Source organism: Somniosus microcephalus, chromosome 9 (genome assembly GCF_052327205.1).
Source record: "Somniosus microcephalus isolate GS21.2 chromosome 9, FLI_Smic_1.0, whole genome shotgun sequence".
Lineage (NCBI taxonomy): Eukaryota > Metazoa > Chordata > Chondrichthyes > Squaliformes > Somniosidae > Somniosus > Somniosus microcephalus.
In genome coordinates, this window is record NC_140995.1 from 100,234,573 (window position 1) to 100,262,226 (window position 27,654).

General features: G+C 45.2%; 1 protein-coding gene across 1 annotated transcript in view; it reads left to right on the forward strand.

Moving 5' to 3' along the window:
* otofa (otoferlin a) overlaps positions 1–27,654 on the forward strand; it is a 214,899-nt gene that overhangs the window by 51,859 nt on the left and 135,386 nt on the right. The window contains exons 13-19 of the mRNA XM_085998196.1: positions 2,154–2,274; positions 10,260–10,360; positions 11,631–11,721; positions 15,539–15,655; positions 20,005–20,157; positions 26,979–27,168; positions 27,505–27,629. Of these exons, the coding sequence (XP_085854322.1) occupies positions 2,154–2,274; positions 10,260–10,360; positions 11,631–11,721; positions 15,539–15,655; positions 20,005–20,157; positions 26,979–27,168; positions 27,505–27,629 (898 nt within the window). The remainder of the gene's footprint in view (positions 1–2,153; positions 2,275–10,259; positions 10,361–11,630; positions 11,722–15,538; positions 15,656–20,004; positions 20,158–26,978; positions 27,169–27,504; positions 27,630–27,654) is intronic.

Here is a 27,654-nt window from a genome sequence, read left to right on the forward strand (position 1 = left end):
ATCGACATTATCACTTCCCCATCTCACAGGCCACCCCTCACACTCACCCTCATCCTAGTGCAATCATAACAACTAACAACACACAAGGGTAGGCACTTGGGTGTTATCGCCAATGTTCATGTAAAGTTTCTGTTAATGTGTTGTCAAACATTGAAATCTTTATTGTCACCACTTTGCCTTCTTGGACAGATTTGTGTGCACCTTTCGAAGTGTCTTAGTGATTTCCAGTGAATGGTGAGACGTAACGTTCCCCCCCCCCCCGCCTCCCCCCACCACTCAATGGTGATGAGTGTGAAAGGAATGGCTTGGGCATTGTAAGAGTGCTTTATGGTGCTGGTGCGGGGTGGTGCCAACCTGGCGCATCATGTGGCAGCCATGGTGTACAGCATCAAGTGAAGTAAATCTGGCCATGGTGAGGCCATCACTGGCCTCCTGGGCAGCAATGTGGTTGGGTGCTGATGTCCTGTGTCCTTTGCAGCATCAGGTGATTGCAGAGAAGGTTGGTGTTGTTGTTGGTGCTGCTGGTGTTGGGGCTGATCGTGGTGGGATTCTGAGGACCAAGGTGAGATTTTTTTCAAGGGCGCCGATGCTAATGTAATAGATGGCAGCTGAAGTTGAGATGACAGAAGCGATCTGTCAATGGTGAGAGAGGTTGCTCCAAGGAGGTGACAGTGGATAGAGAGTTTACTCCAAACACTTCCAAACTGCATACAGCTCAAAAGTGCCTTCCAAATCCTGAAGGCTCCAGCTTCTGACATTGGAAAGTGAACAGCTGTGAAATGGTAGCTTTTATACCACTTTTGCAGCTGTCACCTATTCACAACAATGGAGAATCATCGAGAACCCGACACACTTACCTGATGTGATGCTCGAGCAACGGGAACCTCCTGAAAAAGTTGGAAAAATGGTAAGTACCTGGTAAAATTCTTTTTAAATACCTTTAAACTACCTCTTAATGATGTTACAATAGCAAAATATTCTGAAGAAGGGTCTCTGGCCTGAAACGTTAACTCTGTTTCTCTCTCCACAGATGATGCCTGGCCTGCTGAGTGTTTCCAGCATTTTCTGTTGTTATTTCTTAATGATGTTAATTGGCTGGCCCGCCGCTTGGGGTCGGGTCTGTGAAGCAAAGACAGTCCCGGCACTTTGGAAACATACAAGGAGGCGGGTTCAGAGCGGGATACCGCCCCCGCTGTCAATCTTTTAGATTTTGACAGCGGACCCGCTCCGAACCCGCCCTCTGAGCGCCGGCAAAATTCAGCCCTAAATTTCATCACACACTTCATGATGTTGCTTCAGAAAGGATACCTCAGAATTGATTGGAAATTGGTCTAAATATGAATGAGAAAATGGCTACCATGTACTGAGTCTTTACCTGAAAACCTACTTGGGAGAAGATTAACAAAATCTAGAGTGCCTTTAAATGATTTTTATGCTTTAAATTAGGTCTATCTTGAATAATTCTAAACAATTGACTTATTTAGACATAATTGCCCCATGCCCCGCATAAACAGTGTAAAAATAATAATTAAAAGACATTGCACCAGTGCTTGTGTACGTTTATGCTTGCTTCATGCGTGTGAAAGAAAAGCTATTGCTGGCAAGTACACATTAATGAAATGAAGTCAGCAATGTGCCACTACTAGCACATTATTTTATGTAATGTTTATGCTAACATTTGAAAAAGACAGATCAGAAATGATTGAGTGTTTTAAATTGTAGCGTATTAAGCTATTTTAGTGTACAATAATACCAACATTGGTGAGTCCCATAAAAATTAGATTTCATGTACATCAGTCCATGAACGAATACTCAGCCATGTGGAGTGATAGTCTCATGGCGCCGGTCAGAGAGCTGTATGGGAGGTACAATTTATAGTGGGGAGTGTTAGTTTTACATGTGCATCGTCAGTTATTTTTAGTGTGAAATAACATTGTTGGGGCTGCGAAAATAAAACTGCTGTAAGCACGATAAATAAATATTTAGTATTTTTGAAGTAGTGAAGAATGGTATTAGTTTTGTGTAATTGAAGATTTTTTTCAATAATGCTGTAATACTGTAGTAGTGAATAGGCTCCAGAGGAGAGCAATATCCATTACAGAAAAGGCCCATTGACCTAACTTATACAGTAACTTCTACTCATTTCTTTTCAGAAACTACTTCCACTTGCCATACTTTGAAAAGAAGCCTTGCACATATATCAAAAGCTGGTGGCAAGACCAGCGAAGGCGACTCTACAATGCAAACATCATGGACAAGATTGCAGATAAACTGGTTAGCATTCCAGTATGACTTTTTTTTCCTCCTAAGGGTCCAGATCTAAAAAAGAGTTTCAAAAGGTACCTGCCTGATGAGCACTCCGGTAATTAGGCAAAGGTTCTTACCTATTTCAAAACAGCTGTGTATTGTTCTGTTCATCAAAATATCTGTACAGGATAAAATGTCTCAAAACATTGATGGCAAAAGACTGGATCATGAAGGTGAAGCATGTTGCAAGGCACTTAAACAGTGGATATGATTAGCAACATGTTGACATTATCCTGTCACTTGATAGCATCTAATATTTACAAGTTTTTAATACAAAGTTTTCATTTGAACTGTTACTTGAGAATAAAATGAGTGGTCGATATAGCCAGCGATGTGTGTGATTCCTTAACTGTTTTAAAACTATATTCAAAATCTCTTCTGCAGCATGAAAGCACTAAGATGGCCAACATGCAGTAGTTATCAGGAACAGGCTGATTCTGCCTACAAGTCCTGAAAAAGACGATTATAATCTTGAGAAGCAATTTACTGCAAGGGTTTGTGGTACCACAAGGGAGCTTGGGTCTTTGACATGTTGATGCTCCAATGTACAATGCATGCACCGTGCAATTTGCACTCATGATTCCTTAAATGCCCAGTTGTTAATTTCAGCTTCTCCAGGTGGATAGGCAACGAGTCATCCCAGACTGCCCTCTTGCACCCCCTGCTGGCCAGATAAGGATCAGCAATTAAGGAATCCTGGTGTGAGATGCATTTAAATAAGATGAGGAAAATAAATAAAACAGGGAATATTAAAAAGATCTTTTTGAAGAAATAAACTCCCAGTGTAGGGACTGTGTTACCAACATCAAATTATTACTGAAATTGTAACTTAGTTGCAAATATTAATTGAATTATTTGACATAAACCTTTAACCAGGGTTAATTTGTCACTTCCTTGTAAACTAGTGTTAAGTAGCTATAAATTGCAGCACACTTCATCTACTGAAAGGCAAATAAAATCTGGTAAATTGAATCTGAAAGGTTTGTACTTAAATGATTAGTTATTTCAAAAAAGAGTTGCAATTTGCTTGTATATAAAAAAGGTCCTATTTTAAGCTGTTTATTAAACATTGTAGTGTATGTAACGTTCCACCTTTAAGAGAACTATTTTAAGGATTGCACTACTTTATCTTGGCTGCTGTATACTGTAATACCGGTGGTGACCACACCGGTATATAAGTGCTGTGTAAGGATTTATTGGGCAGTTCCGCCCTGACCTTCAACCAGTAAAGTCCTGTTAAAGTTTACTCTTGTGGTCTGTGTAGTAATTCGCAATATAACACACAGACTTAACAGTGGCGACGAGTTCGATCTTACCCTGCGGCAGAGATACATCCAAGGCAGTTTAACGGGCGTCGAGAAGAGGCATCCGCCCTCGTCATTCTGCTGAGAGAAGACTAGAGTCTGCAGAGCAAAGGAAGAAGGAAGAATTCTGACACGAAGCCTTCCATCAGCAACAGGCAGTGATCGTCCCTTCTATCACGGTGGTGGGTGAGCCGATCAGCGACGAGAAGCAAGTCGGCCACGTTGACTGTGAGTAGGGGAGAAATTTTTTTTTTAAAACGGAGGATATAAGGGCGGAGGACTCGGCCGGGGAAAGGAGCTGGACAGAAGTCGGGGCCAGAGGCGCTGAGACTGGGCAGCGTAAGGCACGGAAGCCACGGTGCAGGCAAACGTAGCTGGTGTGAGAGACCGGGCTGCAAGCGGGCTGGGAGACGCAGCAGCGTCGAGAGCAAGCTCGACCGCGACCGGTAAAAAAAAAAGAGGCCGGGCAGCTACCGAGGCCGCGAGGCGCAGCGACCGAGAACCGCTTGCGCGGGAGAAAATAAAAGAAAACCGCGGAGAACTCAGCCGCAGCCGGGGGGGAAAGGACCGGACTGCAAGAGGGGCTGGGAGGCGCGATTGAAAACCGCTGGGGAGGGCGAACGCAGCAATACGGCAATCGCCGTTACAGCCAGCAGGGAGCCCGAGCGAGCGGGAGAGACAGAGCCGAGCGAGCGAGTGAGACTAAGCGAGCGGGAGAGAGAAGAGACCGAGCGAGCGAGGGAGAACGAGACCGAGCGAGCGAGGGAGACCGTGCGAGCGCGGGAAACCGCCATTTTCGGAGGCGGGGAAGAAGACAAGCGCGGGAAACTGCCATTTTCGGAGGCGGGGAAGAAGACAAGCGCGGGAAACCGCCATTTTTGAAAAAAAAGTTAAAGAAAAATTTTGTTGTTGTTGTTTCTCAAAAAGATTGCGAAGATGCCTAAGCGTGGTAACATCAACGATTTCGATCCCGAGGTGGAAGATTGAGCCACGTATGTAGAACGCATAGAGATATATTGTAAGGCAAATAAAATATCAAATGATGATAAAGCACTAACCTTACTAAACTCAATGGGTGCGAAGACATACGGGCTATTGAAGCATCTTCTATCACCAGCTAAACCAACGGATCAGACTTTCGCTAATATTGTTACTGTCCTGAAGGACCATTTGAACCCCACACCGCTGATGTTAGCGGAACGATTTAAATTTTATGCGAGGACACAACTGAACGAGGAAAGCAACGCGGAGTACTTGGTTGAACTGCGTAGGCTAGCGAAATACTGTCAGTTTGGGGAAAATCTGACAGAGGCACTGAGAGACAAGTTCGTGTGTGGGTTGTCGAAGGAAGGAACACAAAAGCGACTGCTCGAAGAGAATGATCTTACACTTGATAAGGCTGTCACTATTGCAGCATCGCACGAAGCCGCAGCGAGAGGCACTGCGGAAATGCAGCTGAAGGCAGCGGTACTCAGCGTAGATCAAATGGTTTCGGGTACAACGAAATGTTATCATTGTGGGAAGACAACACACGATCAGAACCAATGCTGGTTTAAAAGCCAGGAATGTAGAAAATGTGGCAAGCTTGGTCACATAGCTAAAGTATGCCGGTCAGGAAAGAAGACCAGCAACAAAAAGTCACCGCAGAAAAAGTACAGAAAGGTACATAAGGTGGCTGTGAAGAGTTCGGATGAACAGAATTCGGATTCAGACTCCAACAGCAAGGAACTGGGTAGTCTGAGAATTCACAATGTGAGTAAGGAAACTGACCGACAAACTATCTGGGTCACACTGCAGATTGCAGAAGTCCAAGTGAAGATGGAATTGGACACCGGATCGGCGTTGACGGTCATGAATAAGCAAGATTACAAAAAGTTATTCAAACATATTCCCCTACGGGATACGAAGATAGTATTGCAGACATACACGGGGCAAAAAGTATACCCCATCGGAAAGATAAAAGTCAAGGTGATACACAAGGGCAAAGAACACCAAGGAATGGACTTATACGTACTACCTGAGGGAGGTCCACCACTTCTGGGACGGGAGTGGATCAGGAAAATAAATATGGACTGGCACTCCCTAAACGCAATAACGGTAGATCCCGGAAAGAAAGATGTCAAACCTGAACGATTGTCCGGAATATTGGATGAGGCTAAAGAGGTATTCCAACAGGGACTGGGAACACTAAGAGGAATTAAGGCAAAAATCAAGATTGCAGAACATGCAAACCCAAAATTTTTCAAAGCCAGACCGGTACCTTATGCGATACGACCTGCTGTGGAGGCTGAACTGGAAGGGCTTGAACGTTCAGGGGTACTGTCTAAGGTGGACTGGAGTGAGTGGGCCATGCCCATTGTTCCCGTCATGAAGCAGCCATCGAGTAACAAGCCAGGGGAACCGGGGAAGGTCCGCATCTGTGGAGACTTCAAGATCACAGTTAATCCGGTGCTTCACACGGTGCAATATCCGCTTCCGCGGATTGAGGATATCTTTGCTTCATTGTCTGGCGGGAAACACTTCACCAAGATAGACCTGGCGCAAGCGTACTTACAGATGGAAGTTGAGGAAGAGTCGCGCCAGTATCTCACAATCAACACGCACAGAGGCTTGTATCGATATAATAGACTGGTTTTTGGAGTGGCTTCGGCTCCAGCAATTTGGCAGAGGGCCATGGAGCAGGTCTTACAGGGAATTCCAAGCACTCAGTGTTACTTGGACGATATCCTGATTACAGGAGAGGACGAGGAGGAACACCTCGCAAATTTGAAACTGGTGCTCACCAGGTTGAAGGAATATGGCCTTCGAGTTAATCGCCAGAAATGTGAGTTCTTTCAGAAACGGATCTCGTACTGTGGTCATGTCATTGACCAGGAGGGGCTGCACAAGTCACCTGACAAGATCGAAGCTGTTGTGAAGGCCCCCGCTCCGGAAAATGTATCCCAGTTGAGGTCGTTCCTAGGGTTGATTAACTATTACCATAAGTTTCTGCCAAATCTATCCACGGTGCTGCACCCGCTGAATGCTCTGTTGCGGAAAGAAGTACCATGGAAGTGGAGCGAGGACTGTAAGAAGGCCTTTCGCAAAAGCAAGGCATTGATCACCTCAGAGGAAGTGTTGGCTCACTTCAACCCAACGCTACCTATTCGTCTAGCTTGTGATGCTTCCCCTTATGGTATTGGAGCAGTACTCTCACACAAGTTGCCAAATGGCTCGGAAAGGCCAGTCGCATTTGCATCCAGATCATTGACCTCCGCTGAGCGCAACTATGCTCAGATAGATAGGGAGGCTCTCAGCCTTGTGTGGGGAGTAAAGAAATTCAATCATTACCTGCAGGGCAAGAAGTTTACATTGCTGACAGACCACCAGCCGTTGGTATCCATATTCAACCCTAAAAAGGGCGTTTCCATTATGACAGCGCAAAGGCTACAGAGGTGGTCCGTTTTCCTAGGGGCACACCAATATGACATCGAATACAAAGGATCAAAACAGCATGGGAATGCTGACGGTTTATCGCGCCTACCGTTGCCAACGGTAGAAGAGGCGCCTACAGTGGACCCAGTGGAGATGTTCCACTCAACCATAGTGGAATGTCTACCAGTAACAAATTCTACGATCGAAAAGGAAACAAGAAATGACCCAACTCTCTCACGAGTCTACGATTTAACGGTGAAGGGATGGCCAGCACATGGCCAACCAATGTTGCCAGCATTTTCGCAAAGAAGAGAACAGCTGTCAGTGTGCCGAGGAACTTTGATGTGTGGATCCAGAGTGGTGATTCCACCCAAACTCCAGCATAAAGTACTAAAGGAGCTTCACGAGGGGCATCTGGGTGGAGTGAAAATGAAGAACCTAGCCAGAGCGTTTGTGTGGTGGCCAGGTATTGATGGAGACATCGAAGAAATGACCAAGAGCTGTCTAGGATGCCAGAAGGTCCAAAACGCCCCACCACAAGCTCCTCTGCATCCATGGGAGTGGCCCTCATCTCCATGGCAAAGGGCACATATCGACTTTGCTGGTCCATTTATGGACTCAATGGCCTAGAAATTGGGTTTTGGCTTAGCCAGGGCTTTAGCGCCGGAAGTTAGTGCCGGCGCTAAGTCCCCCTGCGCGCGCCAAAAATTCAGTAGCGCCGCGCCCAAACGGCTGCCGGCGCTACTGAAGGGTCTTAGCGCCTGGAAAAGGGCGCTAACTGCCGTTTAGCGCCGCAATTCCGGCGCTGCGGCACCCGATGCGGTGCGGCAGGCTGGGGAAGTGCAGGCCTACTCCTTCCGTTAAGGAGGAGCTGCCTGCACCCGGCCGCGGCCCATGCAAATCTGTTTAAAAATGAGCCCGGCACCTCGGACAAGTGCCGGGCTTGCATCTGTTCCGGGGGGGGGGGGAGAAGTCCGGGGAGGGAGCTGCGGGCAGGCGGCCGGCGGGAAAGCAGCCGGCCGCCGCGGGGCCTTTAATGCGCCGGCGCAAACACATGTTGGACTCTGTTGCCAGAGTCTTAGTTGCGGCTGCCACGGGCGAGGCGGCCGCAACTGAATTTCGGCGCTGAGGCCCGTCGGCATGGCAACCGGGACGCTGCGCACACTGATGACGTCATCGGTGCCGGCGCAGCGCTACCGGTGCAACGCCGCTTTAGGGCCCCAGGGAATTTTTCAACTGGCCATAACTCTGGCGCTAGTCCCTCTAGCGCCTCAAAAGCGGCGCTAAGGCTAGTGAATTTCTAGGCCAATGTTCTTAATCGCGGTGGATGCATACTCCAAGTGGCCGGAGGTAATAAAGATGTCCTCCACCACCACGGAAAAAACCATCACAGTATTAAGGACCATATTTGCCAGGAATGGGCTGCCGGAACAGATCTGTTCTGATAATGGACCGCAATTTGTGTCCGAAGAATTCAGGAAGTTCTTAAAAAACAATGGGGTTAAGCACTACACGTCCGCCCCATACCATCCCGCCACCAATGGATTAGCTGAAAGGTTTGTCCAGACCTTCAAGAAGGCCATAAAGGCCATGGGTAATGAAGACATAAATCTACAACATAAGGTAGATAACTTCTTGTTGGCGTACAGGAATGCAACACATGCGGTCACAAACCAAACTCCCGCCATGATGTTTTTCAATAGAAGACTAAGATGCCGGCTGGATTTGATCAAGCCAAACATCAGAAGGGACGTAGAGAACCGGCAATTTCAAGGCATGAATGAAAGGCCAACTAGAACCTTCCAGATAGGTCAACAAGTTTTGGCCCGGGACTACCGTACCGAGAAATGGCAGCCTGGAACTATTTGCAAACGACTAGGACCGCTGATGTATACCGTGGACATTGGTGAAAGCATAATAAGGCACCATGTTGACCAGATCATAGAGTCATCCGAAAAGGGCCAACCTACTCCACAACTCTATACGCCTAATGTTGAAGCAGAGATACCCATAGTATCTACCTCCGATCCGGTAATACTGGAATCAGATGAACCTGACACTGGCATTCAAGCCGAATCGACCTTACCCGAAGAACCTACTACACCACCGAAAACTACTACACCACCGAGGCGTTATCCGGACCGAGTCAGGAAGCCTCCAGAGAGACTGAATCTGTGAACTGTTTTTACATGAAGTTGTGTATATATGTTATGGTGTTATGTTAATGGGAATATATACTGTTAACCTAAAAGGGGAGGATTGTAGTGTATGTAACGTTCCACCTTTAAGAGAACTATTTTAAGGATTGCACTACTTTATCTTGGCTGCTGTATACTGTAATACCGGTGGTGACCACACCGGTATATAAGTGCTGTGTAAGGATTTATTGGGCAGTTCCGCCCTGACCTTCAACCAGTAAAGTCCTGTTAAAGTTTACTCTTGTGGTCTGTGTAGTAATTCGCAATATAACACACAGACTTAACAAACATGGTGGAGGGCAATTCGACGTCTGCCCGCAATGGGCCCGAAGTCAGGTGCATGCCCACCCGAAGCCAACATTGGGAGGCCCAAACCATTGAAATGCTGCCAGCGAGCTGAGGGCACCAAATGGGTGCCCCGCTGTACCTCAAGGTGGGAAGATGGAAAACCAGCCACCTCCCACGCCGAACTGGCTGGCAGCTCGGGCCTGTGGGGGTAGGCGGTGGGAGGGGGCACCAATCCCGAGCGGGTTGAGCATTGGTCGGCAGCGGGCCGCTAACCTGGTCCTCACAAAAAATCTCCCAAATAATATTCCAGACCTTTTGTTGAGCGACTGCCAGTGGCCCCTTTATACAGAGTGCCACATACTACCATGTGGGTCATTCATGTGCTTGTACACTCCATGTGGTGTTCTGAGTGCCACGGGAAGATGGAACGCCCACTGTATGTATGCAGTATAATGTGGCCGGTACATGTTATACCTGTTGAACAAGGTGTCATCTACTGACCCAAGTTGAAACAGTTTGCACACAGTGGATAAACTATTCCTCCTTCACGGGCATTGGATTTATTTTAAGCATCCTTAAAAATCCAGTCTGATTTCTGTTATTATTTGGAGGCTCTTGTCGATATGTTTTGGCATTGGTCAGCAGTAAAGAAGTTGTATCCTGTTACAGATGTCAACAGATGTCTTATCTCCTTCTCTGTTGTCACTGTAGCAATAACTGTTTAATATCCTCTAATTCTTGACAATAGGAGGAAGGCCTGAATGATGTTCAGGAGATCTTGAAGACAGAAAAGCCACACCCAGAGCGACGGCTCCGAGGTGTCTTAGAGGAGATGAGCAGTGGATGCAAGTGGGTACAAATAGAGATTAGTGCTTTAACCAATTATATCACCTGGTTCTAAAACAATTGTTATGCCATTCTAGTCAATTGGATCCAATTTACCAATCCTGATTCATTCTTTAATTAATCAAAAAATAAAGTAAAATATTGCAGAATGGCTCAAGAGTTTCATGTTGAAAACTTTTCAGCCATCACCTTAAGAAGCAACACATCATAATCGCTCTAATCTTCTTTTTATTTTGTTTTCTTTTCATCTCATGGTTTTAATTCTGATTCCTTTCAACAGTGTCATTGTTCATCCCAACTATGTGTTGTATTGAGGAATCACTATTCCTCATTAACCCTGCTCCCATGCGACATTCTCAGTGTTAGTCTGGCTCAGTTGGTAGCATTGTCACCTCTGCGACAAAAGATGTGGGTTTAACTCCAGTTCAGTGCTAAGGGACTGCTGCATTGCCACAGGTTCTGGCCTTCACATGAAGTGTTAAACTGAGGTCAGGTCTTCCTACTCCAGGTGAACATTGCAGTTATGCAGGGGACGGTAGCATAGTGGTTAGGTCACTGGACCAGTAAGCCTGGACTAATGATCCAGAGTATATGAGTTCATGACAGCTGGTGAATTTAAATTCAGTTAATTAAATAAATCAGGAATAAAAATCTAGGATCAGTAATGGCGATAATGAAACTACCAGATTGTTGTAAAAACTGCTGTCCTTACCTGGTCTGGCCTATATGTGGTTGACTCTTAACTGCCCTCTGAAATGGCTTAGCAAGCCACTCAGTTGTATAAGGTGGCTCACCACCACCCTTCTCATGGGCAATAAATGCTGGCCTTGCCAGCGATGCCCACATCCTGTGAATGAATTTTAAAAAACCATGGCAATGTTGGGGGGGGGGGGAGAAAACAGTTCTCCTGGTATCCTGGTCAACATTCCTCTCTCAACCAATACCACTGGGAACAAATTAATTAGTCGTTCATCTCATTGCCTGTTTGTGGGATCTTGCCATTCACAAAATGTTACATAATTTACATACACAACAGCCACTGCACTCCAAAGTAATTAATTTTCTGGGAACTGCTCAAAGCACTTACATTCCTTACATGATAAGGTGTTTTATAAATGAAAGTATTTATACATTTTGAGACTGATGGTGGATCAATGAATTCAATGGAGTGTCTTGTATCACGTAAGGCTGTTGTTCCATTATTAATCCAAACTACTTTTAAAAGAAATCCACAGTGTATCTGAACATTTATCTCTTTATATTCTCCCTACAGCCGTTTTGTGTCACTGGCAAATAAGGACCAAAATGCAGCCGGGAGGACTAAGCTGGATAGAGAGCGGCTTAAGTCTTGCATAAGAGAAATGGTATGTTAAACGTGCCTAATGCGTTACAAATCCGTTATATCAAGGAACTGTAATGAGAAACCAAGGGCCTGGGTGTCCTTTCAAAGACTACATGAGATCCTCACAATGGTATCACAGTTTGTGTAAGATGCAATGGCCCAGTAATTCCGTTCCAAACGCGTGAGTACGGTCGGGGTACTCACGCGTCTGGCCGGAGGAAATGCCGGTTTTCAGCATGCACAGCGCATGCGGGGAAAACCGGCAATTCCTGTCCTCTGAACGAAGGGGTTCAGAGGCACAGCGCGTGCGACTGCACAGGCAGCGCGTGCGCAGTGAACTTCGTCGATTTCATTCATGCTTTCAGTGAGGTTAAGTCCTTACAACTTCCACATGAAAAAAGCATGTGTAAAGTTGCTCCAGAGGCTGCGGAGGAAGATATATTTTATCGTGGAGCTTCTGAAAGGCAATATTTTTGTTTGGGAAAGGGAGGAAAGTTATTTTAAGAAATGCTGAGGTAAGTTTTAAAGTTTAATTTTTTTTTTTTAACGGGTTTTCAGTACTGTAGGTAGAAGGAGCAATTGTGGCTGTGTGAATTGAATTTGCTGTGTTTATTAAATGTGAAAATGAATGTTCTAAAAAATGTAACATTTCCAACATTTTTAAGAAAGAAACTTTTCATCAGTAATATATTCTTTTAAGTAATTATGTATGTATGTCCGTATATATTCCTTTACGTATATGTATGTATGTATATAATTCTTTACTTATGTGTATGAATGTATGTATTTAATTATGATTTTCCAATAAGTTACTTTCTCTGAAAGTCATAATTAAATACATACATTCATACACATAAGTAAAGGAATATATACATACATACATATACGCAAAGGAATATATACAGACATACATACATAATTACTTAAAAGAATATATTACTGATGAAAAGTTTCTTTCTTAAAAATGTTGGAGTCATTTTCACATTTAATAAACACAGCAAATTCAATTCACACAGCCACAATTGCTCCTTCTACCTACAGTACTGAAAACCCATTTTAAAAAACAAAAATAAACTTTAAAACTTACCTCAGCATTTCTTAAAATAACTTTCCTCCCTTTCCCAAACAAAAATATTGCCTTTCAGAAGCTCCACGATAAAATATATCTTCCTCCGCAGCCTCTGGAGCAACTGTACTCATGCTTTTTTCATGTGTAAGTTGTAAGGACTTAACCTCACTGAAAGCATGAATGAAACCGGTGAATTTTACTGCGCACGCGCTGCCTGTGCAGTCGCACGCATTCTGCCTCTGAACCCCTTTGTTCAGAGGACAGGAAATGCCAGTTTTCCCCGCATGCGCTGTGCATGCTGAAAACCGGCATTTCCTCCGGCCAGACGCGTGAGTACCCCGACCGTACTCACGCGTTTGGAACGGAATTACTGGGCCAACATTTTACATGTCAATAAAATGAAAAATTTAACAATTGCACGATTTGCCCCCTCGCATCTGCGACTGAGGGTCCAAGGAGGTGCATTGCGCAAGAGGTCATCGTCGTACGTATCCTCACACTGTTCCCTTTCGGGAACTGTATGAAGTGGTGGAAGGATTTCTGGCCACGTTAACGCTCCTTCCGTGACCATAACCATCTTCATACCAGCTATTAGGGTGGTTAGTCCTATGGCGTGAGGGTTTTATGGACTCCCACAACCCATCTGAGGGGGGGGGGCCACCCACACCCGCGGACGCAAGTATCCCGCTGGATGTCCACCCAGAATTTATAGTTGGAGCTCCGACTCCACTTGCCGGGACTGTCTGGAGCGGGGTTCGAAACCCTACTCCTTCTGGCCCAGCGGCGGGGATGCTTACCGCTACGCAAAAGGCCCACTCCGCGCAAAAGGTGACACCCATACGTTTCCTGCGCCTTTTCCCTCCCTGTGACTGGAGCCCTATGCTGCCACTTGAAAGACCAAGCTATCACCTGTCCTTTTTGCGGCGTTTTGGACTTCTCATTACCAATGATGAGCAGGCGCTGCGCCTCCACCTCGTTGAGGAGATTGCTGAGGTCATCATCAGTTCAATTGTGAGTTCTTTTAATGCCGTGAATTGTGCTCATTCCAGCCATTTCACGTTGCTAATCGGAGTGGGCCTTTGGCGTAGCAGTAGGATCCCCGCCGCTGGGCCAGACGGGGTAGGGTTTCGAACCCCACTCCAGACAGTCCCGGCAAGTGGAGTCGGAGCTCCGGCTCTAAATTCTGGGTTGACATCCAGTGGGATATTTGCGTCCGTGGGTGTGGGTGGCCCCCCCTCCTCGTATAGCTTGTGGGAGCCCGTAAAACCCTCCCGCCATAGGACTAACCACCCTAATGGCTGGTACAAAGATGGTTACGGTCACGGAAGGAGCGTTAATCACGGCCCCTTCCACCACTTCATACAGTTCCCCAAAGGGAACAGTGTGAAGACACGTATGATGACGACGTTGCTAAATAAATAAATGGAATGAAAAAAATTCTTTCAGGGCTTTTAAAAGTCTTTAAATTGCTTTAATTCTGTTTAAAACTACTTCAGATTCTTCAAAATAATGTAAACGTTTTTAAAAGTTCATAAAAGTTACCAAAAGCTTCTTAAAAATACCAGAAACCTATTTGAAATGCTGCTCTGCATGTAAAAATGCTTTGCAGCTTGTGAGAAACATTGGGGGCGTGTCCTATTAAACTGAGACCTCAAGGGGCGTGTCTCAGTTGCACAGCGCGCTACAGGCTTCGCGCTGGCTGCACTCCTGGGCGGCGTGACGTCAGATGCTGCCCGGGATTCTACTGTTTCAAAAAGGAATTCCAGGCGTCCCTGGAGGTGAACGGCAGGCGCGTCGGGTAAGTGCAGATCGGGGGCTTGCACGCGCGGCAAGCCCCCGATCCGAATTTCTGCCCCAATATCTTGTTACATTTTTCCCAAGGAGTGGAGGAGTCATTCTATTCAGAAGGCTTGAAATTTCCTAATCTGTAGTTTTGGGAAGCAAAGCAAAGATTCTGTCAAAATATCTCAACCCCAAAACATTAGCTGATCTTTTCATATTTCTGATGCTAATGGATCTGTTGTGTATTTCCAGCATTTTCTATTTTTAATTTTAGATTTCCACCATTTGTAGTTCTTTTTTTTCTTTTTATCCCTATTCTAGCCTGAAATCAGCCTATTGCCTGTAGTTGGGGCAACTGATGTCGTGCGATGTGACAAATCCTGCAGATTTCTGTGATTTGCTGCCTAAATACACCAATGTTGCACAAGCAGTCCCAGCGGCAAGGATAGTTCCTGGGTGGATCTGAGCAACAGCAAATCATTTACAGCAAAAATCATGTCGTCGTAACCTGTGGTTAAGGAATTTATCATTTATGCCTTTTCTTCATAGCTTTAACTAACCGCTATGTCCAGTCCCATGCTTCAATTTAAGATCATTTTAGAAACATGCCCTCCCATTCCTATCAAACTTTACAGTGTAGCAGCGTGTCGGATGGCTGCACCACTTACATTTGGCTCCTGTAAAGTGACATTTGCCACCAGTTATATTTTTCAAATCATTCAGTGTAGAGGGACTTACTTTAATGATACCACAGGTGTTTAGTCAAATAAATATTAATGCTATTCGTAAATGATAGTTGTCAATGAGTAAAACTCCACAACTACCTTTATGAAATTTGTAGCATTGTAACCAAAGACAGGAAAAATGTAATAAAGAATGTGGGAAATGTTAATTTGAAATTATTAATCCCCTTTTTGGAGACAAAATAAAATGTACAGAGTCCATTGTAATCTTTATGCTAAACTCTTGCATATATATCTAACTGCAGGAGAACATGGCACAGCAAGCCAAGACAATGAGGACCCAGGTGAAGAAAAACACACTGAAGGACAAAATGAAACAGGTTCACACCTTTCTGCATAAACTCCGTTTTATGGCTGATGAGGTAAGAGGTTTGCCCACACACAGAAAGTAAAAACTATTTTTCTTTGCATAGCACATGGTGCAATACAGTAGAATTTTATTTGGAGAAATTAATTCCTCGTGACTTTGTTAAGGAATAAACATAACTTTTATGCAATTTTTTTTACAAACTTCTTCCCCTCCCCTTCTCGCCTCCCACTCCCTCTTCCCCACCCCTCCCCTCCCTCTTTTCTTCATGTCCTCCCCTCCCCTCCCTACTTCTTCTCTTCTATTCTCGAGGCATTGATTTGTTTCTGAGGTACAGTTCCATGAGCCTCAGTACCAGTACCTCACACACATGACCAATATTTATGAATGTTGATAGACAAGTTAATAGTGGGAGGTCATTACAGTTAAGCATAACCATATCCTAATCTGACACTCATACCAAGTATTTCTGGCAGGGATCACGAGATAGTGATCGGAAGTGGGAACTTAGGCCAATTTTCCCATCCCTAATACAATTGTTGCCAATTGTAGGTCCCTACTGCTGTCTGAGTGAACATCCAATGACTCAGCACAGGCCAAGGATTGAACTTGGTACCTTGCCATTCTGTGTGACTCACCTACTCACTTTGTTAACTTACTCATCTGTCATGAGAGCCCCAGATATCTTCAGTTTTATGATTAAATAGACAACTGCCTTACCAGTTGAAATTTGTATGTTAGAGATGAATTAGATATTAATTAGAAGATAAGATACTAGTATTAAAGGCTGATATTGCGATGATGGGCATCCCATAGTATCAGGCATGGAGTCTGGAGGACCATCGTTTACCAAACTGCATCTAGCCAGCATATAGTGTGCTGTGTGCCGGAACATAAATTGTCCTTAATCTCTTTCATTTAATCTTATATCTATTTCAGACCCCTCAATCTGCTTCTATCCACTTTGTCCCTTCCCTTCAAAACTTAAACACCTGTATCAAATTTCCCATATCTTCTCTATTCCAACAAAAACAGCACCAATTTTTTAAGCCTTTCTTCATATTTGTATTTCCTCTCACAAGGTAGCATCTTAGTGAATCAGTGCTGCACCCTCTCTATTGTCTCAACATCCTACCTATGGGGTGATTTTGCCAATGGGGACGTGGCGGAGGCGGGACTGCTGCTTGTTGGGTTTTAGTCCCGCCTCCATCGACATCCAGCCAACCCACACTATTTTCCCTTGATTGACCTTGTTAAGCCTGCCTAGTGGGCTTAGCAGGCCAATTAAGGGAAAGCCGGTTACTGGTGATGTCAGCGAGTGACGTTTCATCTGTCAAGAGCTTTTGACAGATGAATTGTCATTGCTTGATAGCTCTGTGAAGCTGTCAAACACTGATAATCTGTCTTCTAAGTTGAGTCCCGGGACACAGGCTTACTTAGAGATCTCTCCTGAGCAGAAAGCAGAAGGCTGATGCATTTGAGAATGCAGCGGCCATTCTGCTTTCTCTGCTGATGAGATGAGTGACTCCCGAGACCTGAAGGGTTGAAGTCTGGAGGAAGAAGCAAAGGTAAGTAAAGCTTTTAAAACACTTAAGACTCACCTCACACACTTACCTCTGCACGCATGCACCCATCACTCACCTGCACACTGGCTATCTCGGCCCCTCCGACCCCCGCAGACCCATGGCTCACCTCGCTGACCCTGGCAAGGTTCGGAGCCATTGGGAAGCCCACACTTAAGGTGGCAAAATAGGGATTATCCAAAGGACTGCCTGTTAAATACCTGTTAACAGGCAGTTAATTGGCACTAATCCCCTTCCCGCCTCGAGGAGGCGGCTCCCATCGCGGGTCAGGTACCCAGCTCCTGGGAAGATGGTACGGAGGCAGATTGGGAGCAGGATGGGTACCCGCCCCCAGATTCTGCCATTTTCCCGGCAGTCCCGCCTCCATAACCGCCTCCCCAGGGCTGGCAAAATTGCCCCCTTGTGGAGCCCAAAATGGCACATAGTATTCCAACTGTGGACTTAGTAATGTTTTATATAGATTCACCTTCATATCTTGACTTTTACATTCTGTTACCTGCTGCCTTAAAACCTAGTATTCCATTAGCTTTTCTATGGCCTTATCCACTTGAGGTGCTGCTTTTAATGTCCTGCCAACCTGAATCCCCAAATCCCTCTGTTCTATTACATCTGCTTTTCCTCTTTCAAAGTTACTTTTCCTTTACCAAAATGTACCACCTCACTGACATTGAATTCCATCTGCTATTTTCTTTCCCATCATCTTACCAATATGCCCTTGCAGCTCCCTGTAGTCCTCAGAATTATGTGTTATGCTTCCTAGTTTAGTATTGTCTATCGATTTGGAGATCACTTCCTCTAGCCCTATACTCAAAGCAATGCTGTACAAAGTGAACAGAAGCAGTCGCAGAACAGAACCCTACTGGATACTCATAACCACTCTGAGAAACTGCCCTTAACTCCTACTCTCTGCTTCTTCACTTCCAACTAGTTTATAATCCAATTTTCTACCATCTCCCTAATTCCATACCCCTTAATTTTCTCTAACAATCTCCAGTGTGGTTCCTTGTCATAACACCCACTGCATTTCTGCATCCACCATATCTGTCACCTCCTCAAAAAACTCTATCAAGTTTGACAAGCATAATCTTCCTTTCTAACATCCATGTTAGCTGCTTCTAATTATGTTCTCTTGATCTATATATTTAGTAATTTCATCTTTAATTAAAGATTCCAAAGTTTTTCCTACCACAAATGTTAAGCTAACTGACCTATAATTACCCTGTTTAGCTCTTTCCCTTTTAGAAAATGGGTATTACATTAGCCACACTCTAGTCCACTGGCACACAACCTTACTGAATAGAGCCCTGAAATATAAGGCTTCAGTCATTTATTCCCCCATTTCCCTCAGGATCTTGAGATGTATCCTGTCAGGCCCCAGGCACCTTGTCCTCCTTTAGCTTATGTAACTTCTCTAATACTTTAATCTATTATAATAGTTCTCATCTCACTTTTCAGCAATTAAAAATTAGGGCAAAATTGGGTCACGCCCCCTTTGGAGCGCTAACTTCGCCAGGGCACTACTTTTAGCACCCTGAAAAAGTTAGCGCCCCCACGCCCGAAATTTACTGGTAACGCCTCAAGAGGGAGGCGGGGCGCTTCCAGTAGCGCCCCGACTCCTTTTTGGGGTACTGCGAGTGAATAGCGCGGCGCTACGTGCAGCAGCACCACGCGCGCCGGCACGTAGCGCCGCGGTACTGCAGGCCTTCCTCCCCTTATTAAAAGGGAGGGGCCTAGCACAGCACAACCCAGGGCCCAGCTGGGCCACCAGGGATTGGAGTGCCGCCACCCCACGGTGGGGCTTCACAGGAGGACGGGGACGGCAACAGGGGCAGGTACTGGCAGGCGGCCAGCAACAAAAATGGCCACCCGGCACATCCCCTTTAATTTGCGCCACCCTGGCTGCACGTATGCCCCCCTGAAGCTGTTGGACATATCGTCCGACGGTAAGTCAGGGGGCACTACCGAAGATCGAGGCTGGGGCGCGAGCGGGACGCTGTGCACGGCGATGATGCAATCACCGGAGGCGCAGCACCGCGTGGCGCTAACGGTTACCACCGCCGCTGACCTCCCGCTGAATTTCAAGGGAGGTGTTAGATGTGCCGTGCCTGGGCGTTAGTTGCTTTGCGCCCCGTTAGCACCCTTAGGGCGCTAACAGCAGGTGCAAATCAACCGAATTTTTCCCCCTAGCTTCCTCCCGAATATCTTTCGCTGTTGTAAACACTGAAGCAAAGTACTGTACTAATTAAGTGTAAAAACAGAAAATGCTGGAAATACCCAGCAGGTCAGGCAGCATCTGTGGAGAGAGAAACAGAGTTAACGTTTCATCAGAAAGGTCATCAACCTGAAACGTTAACTCTGTTTCTCTCGCCACAGATGTTGCCTGTCCTGCTGAGTGTTTCCAGCATTTTCTGTTTTTATTTCAGATTTCCAGCTTCCGCAGTATTTTACTTTTGCACTAGTTAAGTATCCCTACTAATTTCCACTTATCTTCTACTAACTCACTATTCACTCCTCTCGGGGGAGTGGGGGTGCTACCTCACAATTCTCTTTTTACTGATATATTTGTAGAATACTTTACTGTTCTTTTTAATATTCTCCCTCATGCTCCCTTCTTGCTTTCCTTCATCCTTTCTTAACCTCTCCTTATTTTCTCCTTTTTATCACACCACTAGGCCCCATATGTGTTCCTCTTCAACGTGCTTCTACTCTTGCCTCAATCAAGACTATATCCTTCTAAATGCATTAACCCCCCACCCCCGATCATTACTGATGATATAGCTTCTATTAGTTTCTTTACTAATATAATGGATTTCTATTGCAGCCTCAGCATAGTATCCCTGAAATTTTCATCTGGATGATATGCAACAACAAGCGGATTGCATACGCTCGAATTCAATGTAAGGATATTCTCTACTCAATAGTGGATGAAGAAACAGGCAAAGATTGTGGCAAAGTTAAGACTGTTTTTCTAAAGGTATTGTAATCTCACTTGATCAACTTATATGGCTACTTTTGTATTGCAATAGGATGGATTTGAACTCCCGGGTGGGCAGCTTGGGAGAGCCGACGGCCTTTCAGAATGAGAGTCTCCGTGGGAGGCTTTGACCAATCTAAATGGCCAGGCCTCATTTACATCCTGCCGGCCTGCTGCCCTCCTAAATTTTCACGGCCCAGAGGCCATCCGGCAGCTCCGTTAAGTTGCGGAAGGGAGAATCAGGGCCGTTTCATGGATGGGTGGGGTGATCCAGGAGAGCAGAGGCTCAGCCTTCCCTTGTGGGGCCTGGTTGAACACTGAGCACAGTAGGCAGGGTGGATTAAAATTCCACCTTATATGCTCACAAGTCCAACTGTAGGACTTCAGGATCTCAAGCTCAGTAAGAATGCAATAGGATTACAAACTCAGAAGTAATGTGTTAGGATCATAATTTAGTCATAATGCAGAAGGATTGCAAGGAGAAAACCAACTACATCATATCAGCATAGTTAGGAATGGCAATAATTGCAACGTTACCAGCATCATTCAGATCCTATGCATCAATTTAAGAAGCTTGTGACCTGCTGCAGTTTCAATCTAACTCCTTATCATAGAATCATAGAATGGTTACAGCACAGAAGAAGGCCATTCGGCCCATCGAACCCGTGCCAACTCCCACTCCCCCGCCCTTTCCCCGTAGTCCTGCAAATTTTTTTCCTTCAAATACTTATCCAACTCCCTTTTGAAAGATAAGATTGAGTCTGCCTCTACCACCCTTTCAGGCAGTGCATTCCAGATCTTAAACACTCGCTGCGTAAAAAAGTTTTTTCTTACGTCGGCCTTGGTTCTTTTGCCAATCACCTTAAATCTGTGTCCTCTGGTTCTTGACCCTTCTGCCAATGGGAACAGTTTCTCTCTATCTACTCTGTCCCAGACCCCTCATAATTTTGAACACCTCTATCAAATCTCCTTTCAATCTTCTCTGCTCTAAGGAGAACAACCCCAGCTTCTCTAGTCTATCAACGTAACTGAAGTCCCTCATTCCTGGAACCATTCTCGTAACATTTTTCTGCACCTTCTCTAAGGCCATCACACCCTGGTCATCACAATTTAGGAAGGATGTGAAGGCCCTTGAGAGGGTGCAGAGGAGATTTACCAAAATGGTTCCGGGGATGGGGGATCTTAGCTACAAGGACAGGTTGGAGAAGCTGGATTTGTTTTCATTAGAGCAAAGGAGGTTGAGGGGTGATTTGATAGAGGTGTACAAGATTATGACGGGTTTGGATAGGCTAGACAGGGAAAGGCTGTTCCCACTAGTTGATAGTACAAGGACTAGGGGACACAGATTTAAGGTTTTGGGCAAGAGATACAGGGGGGACGTGAGGAAAAATTCTTTTACGCAGCGAGTGGTGAGGACCTGGAATTTGCTGCCGACGGAAGTGGTGGAAGCGGAGACACTCAATGTTTTCAAGGGGAGACTGGATAGGCACTTGAGGGAAATAAACTTGCAGGGCTACGGGGATAGAGCGGGGGAATGGGACTGACTGGACTGCTCTACAGAGAGCTGGCACAGACTCGATGGGCCGAATGACCTCCTTCTGTGCCGTTATGACTCTATGACATCCTTCCTAAAGTGTGGTGCCCAGAATTGGACACAATACGCCAGTTGGGGCTGAACCAGTGTTTTATACAAGTTCATCATAATTTCCACACTTTTGTACGCTGTACCTCTATTTATGAAGCCCAGGATCCCGTAAGCCTTTTTAACTGCTTTCTCAATCTGCCTTGCCCCTTCAACAATTTGTGCACACATACCCCCAGGTCTCCCTGTTCATGCACCCCATTTAGGTCTGTACCATTTATGTTATATGTCCTCTCCCCATTCTTTCTACCAAAATGTATCACTTCACACCTTTCTGCGTTAAATTTCATCTGCCACATGTCCACTCATTTCACTTCACTGTTCACTATACTTCCAAGTTTTGTGTCATCTGCAAATTTTGAAATTGTGCCCTGTACACCCACATCCAAGTCATTAATATATATCAAGAAAAGTAGTGGTCCTAGAACCAACGCCTGGGGAACACCACTGTATACCCCTCCCCACTGTCCAGGGCCCCAAACACCCCTTCCAGGTGAAACAGCGATTTACTTGTACTTCTCGCAATCTAGTATACTGTATTCGCTGCTCACGATGCGGTCTCCTCTACATTGGGGAGACCAAACGCAGATTGGGTGACCGCTTTGCGGAACACCTCCGTTCAGTCCGTAAGGGTGACCCCGAGCTTCCGGTCGCCTGTCATTTCAATTCACCGCTCCATTCCCACTCGGACCTCACCGTCCTTGGCCTCTTGTACTGTTCCATGGAAGCTCAACGTAAACTCGAGGAACAGCACCTCATCTTCCGATTAGGCACTCTGCAGCCTTCCGGTCTCAATATCGAGTTCAACAATTTCAGATCATAACCTCGGCCCCTATTTCATTTTTACTTATATTTTTCCACTCCTTTCCTCCCCCCCCCCTTTCCTTTTGTTTCTCTCTCACACCTGGCAGCTATATTTTGCCCTGCCAGTACACTTTACACCTAATCCCAGCATATTACCATCTCGTCTAGCTTCTAATCTCTTTTACTTCTTTTGGTTCTTTTATTCTTTTGTCCGATCGCAGCCCTGCCTTCGATCTAGTTCCTTTTCTCTCCAGTTTTGAAGAAGGGTCAAACCCGAAACGTCAACTCAAATTTCTCTCCACGGATGTTGCCTGACCTGCTGAGTTTTTCCAGCATTTTCTGTTGTTATTTCGGATTTCCAACATCTGCAGTATTTTGCTATCGTACCACTGTATACCTTCCTCCAGTCCGAAAAACAACCAATCACCACTACTCTCTGTTTCCTGTCACTTAGTCAATTTTGTATCCATGCTGCTACTGTCCCTGCATGGGCTTCAACTTTGCTGGCAAGCCTATTATGTAGCAATTTGTCAAAAACCTTTTGGAAGTCCATGTACACTATGTCAACCACATTGCCCTCATCAGCCCTCTCTGTTACCTCATCAAAAAACTCATTCAAGTTGGTTAAACACAATTTGGCTTTAACAAATCTGTGCTGGCTTTCCTTAATTAATCCACACTTGTCTAAGTGACTGTTAATTTTGTCCCTGATTATTGTTTCTAAAAGCTTCCCTACTACCGAGGTTAAGTTGACTGGCCTGTAGTTGCTGGGTTTATCCTTACACCCTTTTTTTGAACAATGGTGTAACATTTGCAATTCTCCAGTCCTCTGGCACCACCCCTGTATCTAAGGAGGATTGAAATATTATGGCCAGTACCTCCGCGATTTCAGCATCCTAGGATGCATCCCATCCACTCCTGGTGATTTGTTGACTTTAAGTACAGCCAGCCTTTCTAATAACTCCTCTTTATCAATTTTTATCTTATCAAGTGTCTCCACTACCTCCTCTTTCACTATGTCTGTGGCAGAATCCTCTTCCTCTTCCTTGTTTTAATATGTCATAGGACCTATATTCAGAGTTGTTATGAGCTGTCAGCATCAGGAAAGTTGAAAAACAAGGATTTTAAAAAAACATCAGTATGCTCAGGAGGAATGTATAAACTCGATCATTATGATTTTAAAGAGAAAAAGAAAGAAATACAACTCCTTTATACTGAAATTAACTACATTTCTCTACATGGATTGCATTACACTAGTGTAGCTATTACACAACTATAGCCATTACTCACACTAGCAGGGGAGTTCCCCTTGTGTCCTGATGAATATTTATCCCTCAACCAACATCACTAAAACAGATTATCTGGTCATGAATCCCATTACTGTTTGTGGGCCCTTGCTGTGCGTAAATTGACTGCTGCGTTTCCCTACATTACAACAGTAACTACCCTTTAAAAAGTACTTCAATCAACTGTGAAGTTCATTGGGACGTTCTGAAGTTGTGAAATGTGCTATATAAATGCAAGTTCTTTCTTCTTTATTATACCCATTACACTATTGTGGCCATTACTCAGACTATTATAGCTGTTATATTATTGTAGGTGGATGTAGGTTAAGGTGCAGGAGAAACAGGTGCATGATATTCCTCTCCTCGTGGAACATATTATCACCATCCACAAGTGGATAAATACTTGAAAAAGAAAATTGGCAGGAAAATGGAATTAAGTAGATAAATCTTTCAGAGAGCTGGCACAGAGTTGAATGTGCTGTACAATTCTATTAGTGTAATATTGCTCCTCAAACCAATTTATTATTTAAGAGTGCATGTTTTCTTTCCTGTTCCAATCCACCTTTGAGTGATAGCCTCTAGTTTACTTTCATATTGTACAACAGCATTTTGTGAGCAATGAGAAGGTAACTTGCTGAAAGAGTTGTCAGGTTCAGAAATGGATACCCAGCTTCTCATCAGGAACTTTGTGCTTCTTTTTTCTGCCCTCGGCAACAGCAATACTTTTTTAGGTTCCAGTAATGCAGGACCACTGTGCAATTATAAATCCTTGCATAACTGTCCCTTGTGTATCCTAATCATGCTGTTTATATTCCATTTCTGTCCTGTTGGTGATCAGTACGAATCAGTACTCCGCCATGTTGAACACCACTTGGAAGAAGCACTGAGAGTAGCAAGGGCACAGAATGTACTCTGGGTGGGGGACTTCAATGTCCATCACCACGAGTGGCTCGGTAGCACCACTACTGACCGAGCTGGCCGAGTCCTGAAGGACATAACTGCCAGTCTGGACCTGCGACAGGTGGTAAGAGAATCAACACGAGGGAAAAACCTACTTGACCTCGTCTTCACCAATCTACCTGTCGCAGATGCATCTGTCCATGACAGTATTGGTAACAGTGACCACCGCACAGTCATTGTGGAGATGAAGTCCCGTCTTCACACTGAGGACACCCTCCATCGTGTTGTGTGGCACTACCACTGTGCTAAATGGGATAGATTCAGAACAGATCTAGCAGCTCAAAACTGGGCATCCATGAGGCGCTGTGGGTCATCAGCAGCAGCAGAATTGTATTCCATCACAATCTGCAACCTCATGGTCCGGCATATCCCTCACTCTACCATTACCATCAAGCCAGGGGACTAACCTTGGTTCAATAAGGAGTGTAGAAGAGCATGCCAGGAGCAGCACCAGGCATACCTAAAAATGAGGTGCCAACCTGGGGAAGCTGCAACACAGGACTACATGCATGCTAAAAAGCGGAAGCAACATGCTATAGACAGGGCTAAGTGATCCCACAATCAACGGATCAGATCAAAGCTCTGCAGTCCTGCCACATCTAGTCGTGAATGGTGGTGGACCATTAAACAACTAATGGGAGGAGGAGGCTCCATGAATATCCCCATCCTCAATGATGGTGGAGCCCAGCAGGTGAGTGCAAACGACAAGGCTGAAGCGTTTGCAACCATCTTCAACCAGAAGTGCCGAGTGGATGATTCATATCATCCTCCTCCTGAGGTCCCCACCATCACAGAAGCCAGTCTTCAGCCAATTCGATTCACTCCACGTGATATCAAGAAACGGCTCAGCACATTGGATACAGCAAAGGCTATGGGCCCTCACAACATCCCGGCTATCGTGCTGAAGACTTCTGCCCCAGAACTAACTGCGCCTCCAGTCAAGCTGTTCCAGTACAGCTACAACACTGGCATCTATCCGACAATGTGGAAAACTACCCAGGTATGTCCTGTCGACAAAAAGCAGGACAAATCCAATCCAGCCAATTACCGCCCCATCAGTCTACACTGAATCATCAGCAAAGTGATGGATGGTGTCATCGACAGTGCTATCAAGTGGCATTTACTCACCAATAACCTGCTCACTGATGCCCAGTTTGGGTTCCGCCAAGACCACTCTGCTCCCGACCTCATTACAGCCTTAGTCCAAACTTGGACAAAGGAGTTGAATTCCAGAGGTGAGGTGAGAGAGCTGCCCTTGACATCAAGGCAGCATTTGACCGAGTGTGGCATGAAGCAGCCCTAGTAAAATAGAAGTCAATGGGAATCAGGGGGAAAACTCTCCACTGGCTGGAGTCATACCTAGCACAAAGGAAGATGGTTCTGGTGATTGAAGGTCAATCATCACAGCCCCAGGACATCACTGCAGGAGTTCCTCAGGGCAGTGTCCTAAGCCCAACCATCTTCAGCTGCTTCATCAATGACCTTCCCTCCAACATAACGTCAGAAATGGGGATGTTCACTGATGACTGCACAGTGTTCAGTGCTATTCACAACTCCTCAGATAATGAAGCAGTCCATGCCTGCATGCAACAAGACCCAGACGACGTTCCGGCTTGGGCCGATAAGTGGCAGGTAACATTCGCGCCACAGAAGTGCGAGGCAATGACTATCTCCAACAAGCGAGAGTTTAACCCTCGCCCCTTGACATTCAATGGCATTACCATCACTGAATCCTCCACCATCAACATCCTGGGGGTCACCATTGACCAGAAACTTAACTGGACCAGCCACACAAATACTGTGGCAACAAGAGCATGTCAGAGGCTAGGTATTCTGCGGCGAGTGTCTCACCTCCTGACACTCGAAAGCCTTTTTACCACAAACGAATAAAAAAAAGCAGAAACGTAAATGTACTCTTTGTAAGTAGTACAGTGGTCAGTGAGTGTGAAAGAATGTCTGGCAAAAATGATTAATATTATTAAAGAGAGCTTTAGGCAGCTTATTTCATGAAGCACATTTCCAGGATGCACAGTAATTCCCAAACGTTCTATTATGCAAAATCTATGAATTATTTTTGCCTTTCTTTAAATCTTGTCAAATAGCCTTACTTATAGTTACCTTATTCACAGCTACCTGGAAAGCGAGGCTTTGGCACCGCAGGCTGGACAGTCCAATCTAAAATAGAGATTTACTTTTGGCTGGGATTAAATAAGCAGCGGAAGGATTTCCTGTGTGGTCTGCCCAGTGGATATGAAGAGAACAAAGCAGTAAAGGGCCTGGGATTGCACTCTTTCCCTCCTATAAGTCTGACCTACACCAGTAAGTGCTGATTTTGAAAATGAATGATTAAACAGTGCAGCATCTAGCTCTTAATGTATACATTGAATGGTTGATTGGATGAAAGGAAGTAAAGAGTTACGTAAAGTTATCCAGTGTGAAAAAGGCTTCTGCTCCATTTTACACAAGTTGATGAAAGTACCAAGGCATCAAATTCTTTAAAGAGGGCAGCCAGTATTTATGTTAACAAAACAGACTGTTCTTAATGATTTTTGAATGCTTAGGCAGTGAAAATGATAGAATTTAACTTGCCTGTCTCAAATGAAGTTTTAAATCATCATGTGAATAATCATATTATCCTTTTTTTTGCCAAAACAGAAAAGCAGCTTTTCCAGCTAAGAGTTCACATGTACCAAGCCCGTAGCTTGTGTGCTGCAGACAGCAGTGGCCTCTCGGACCCATTCGCCCGTGTCTTCTTCTCCACACAGAGCCAATGCACTGAGGTAATTACAGTCCAATCCAAATGGG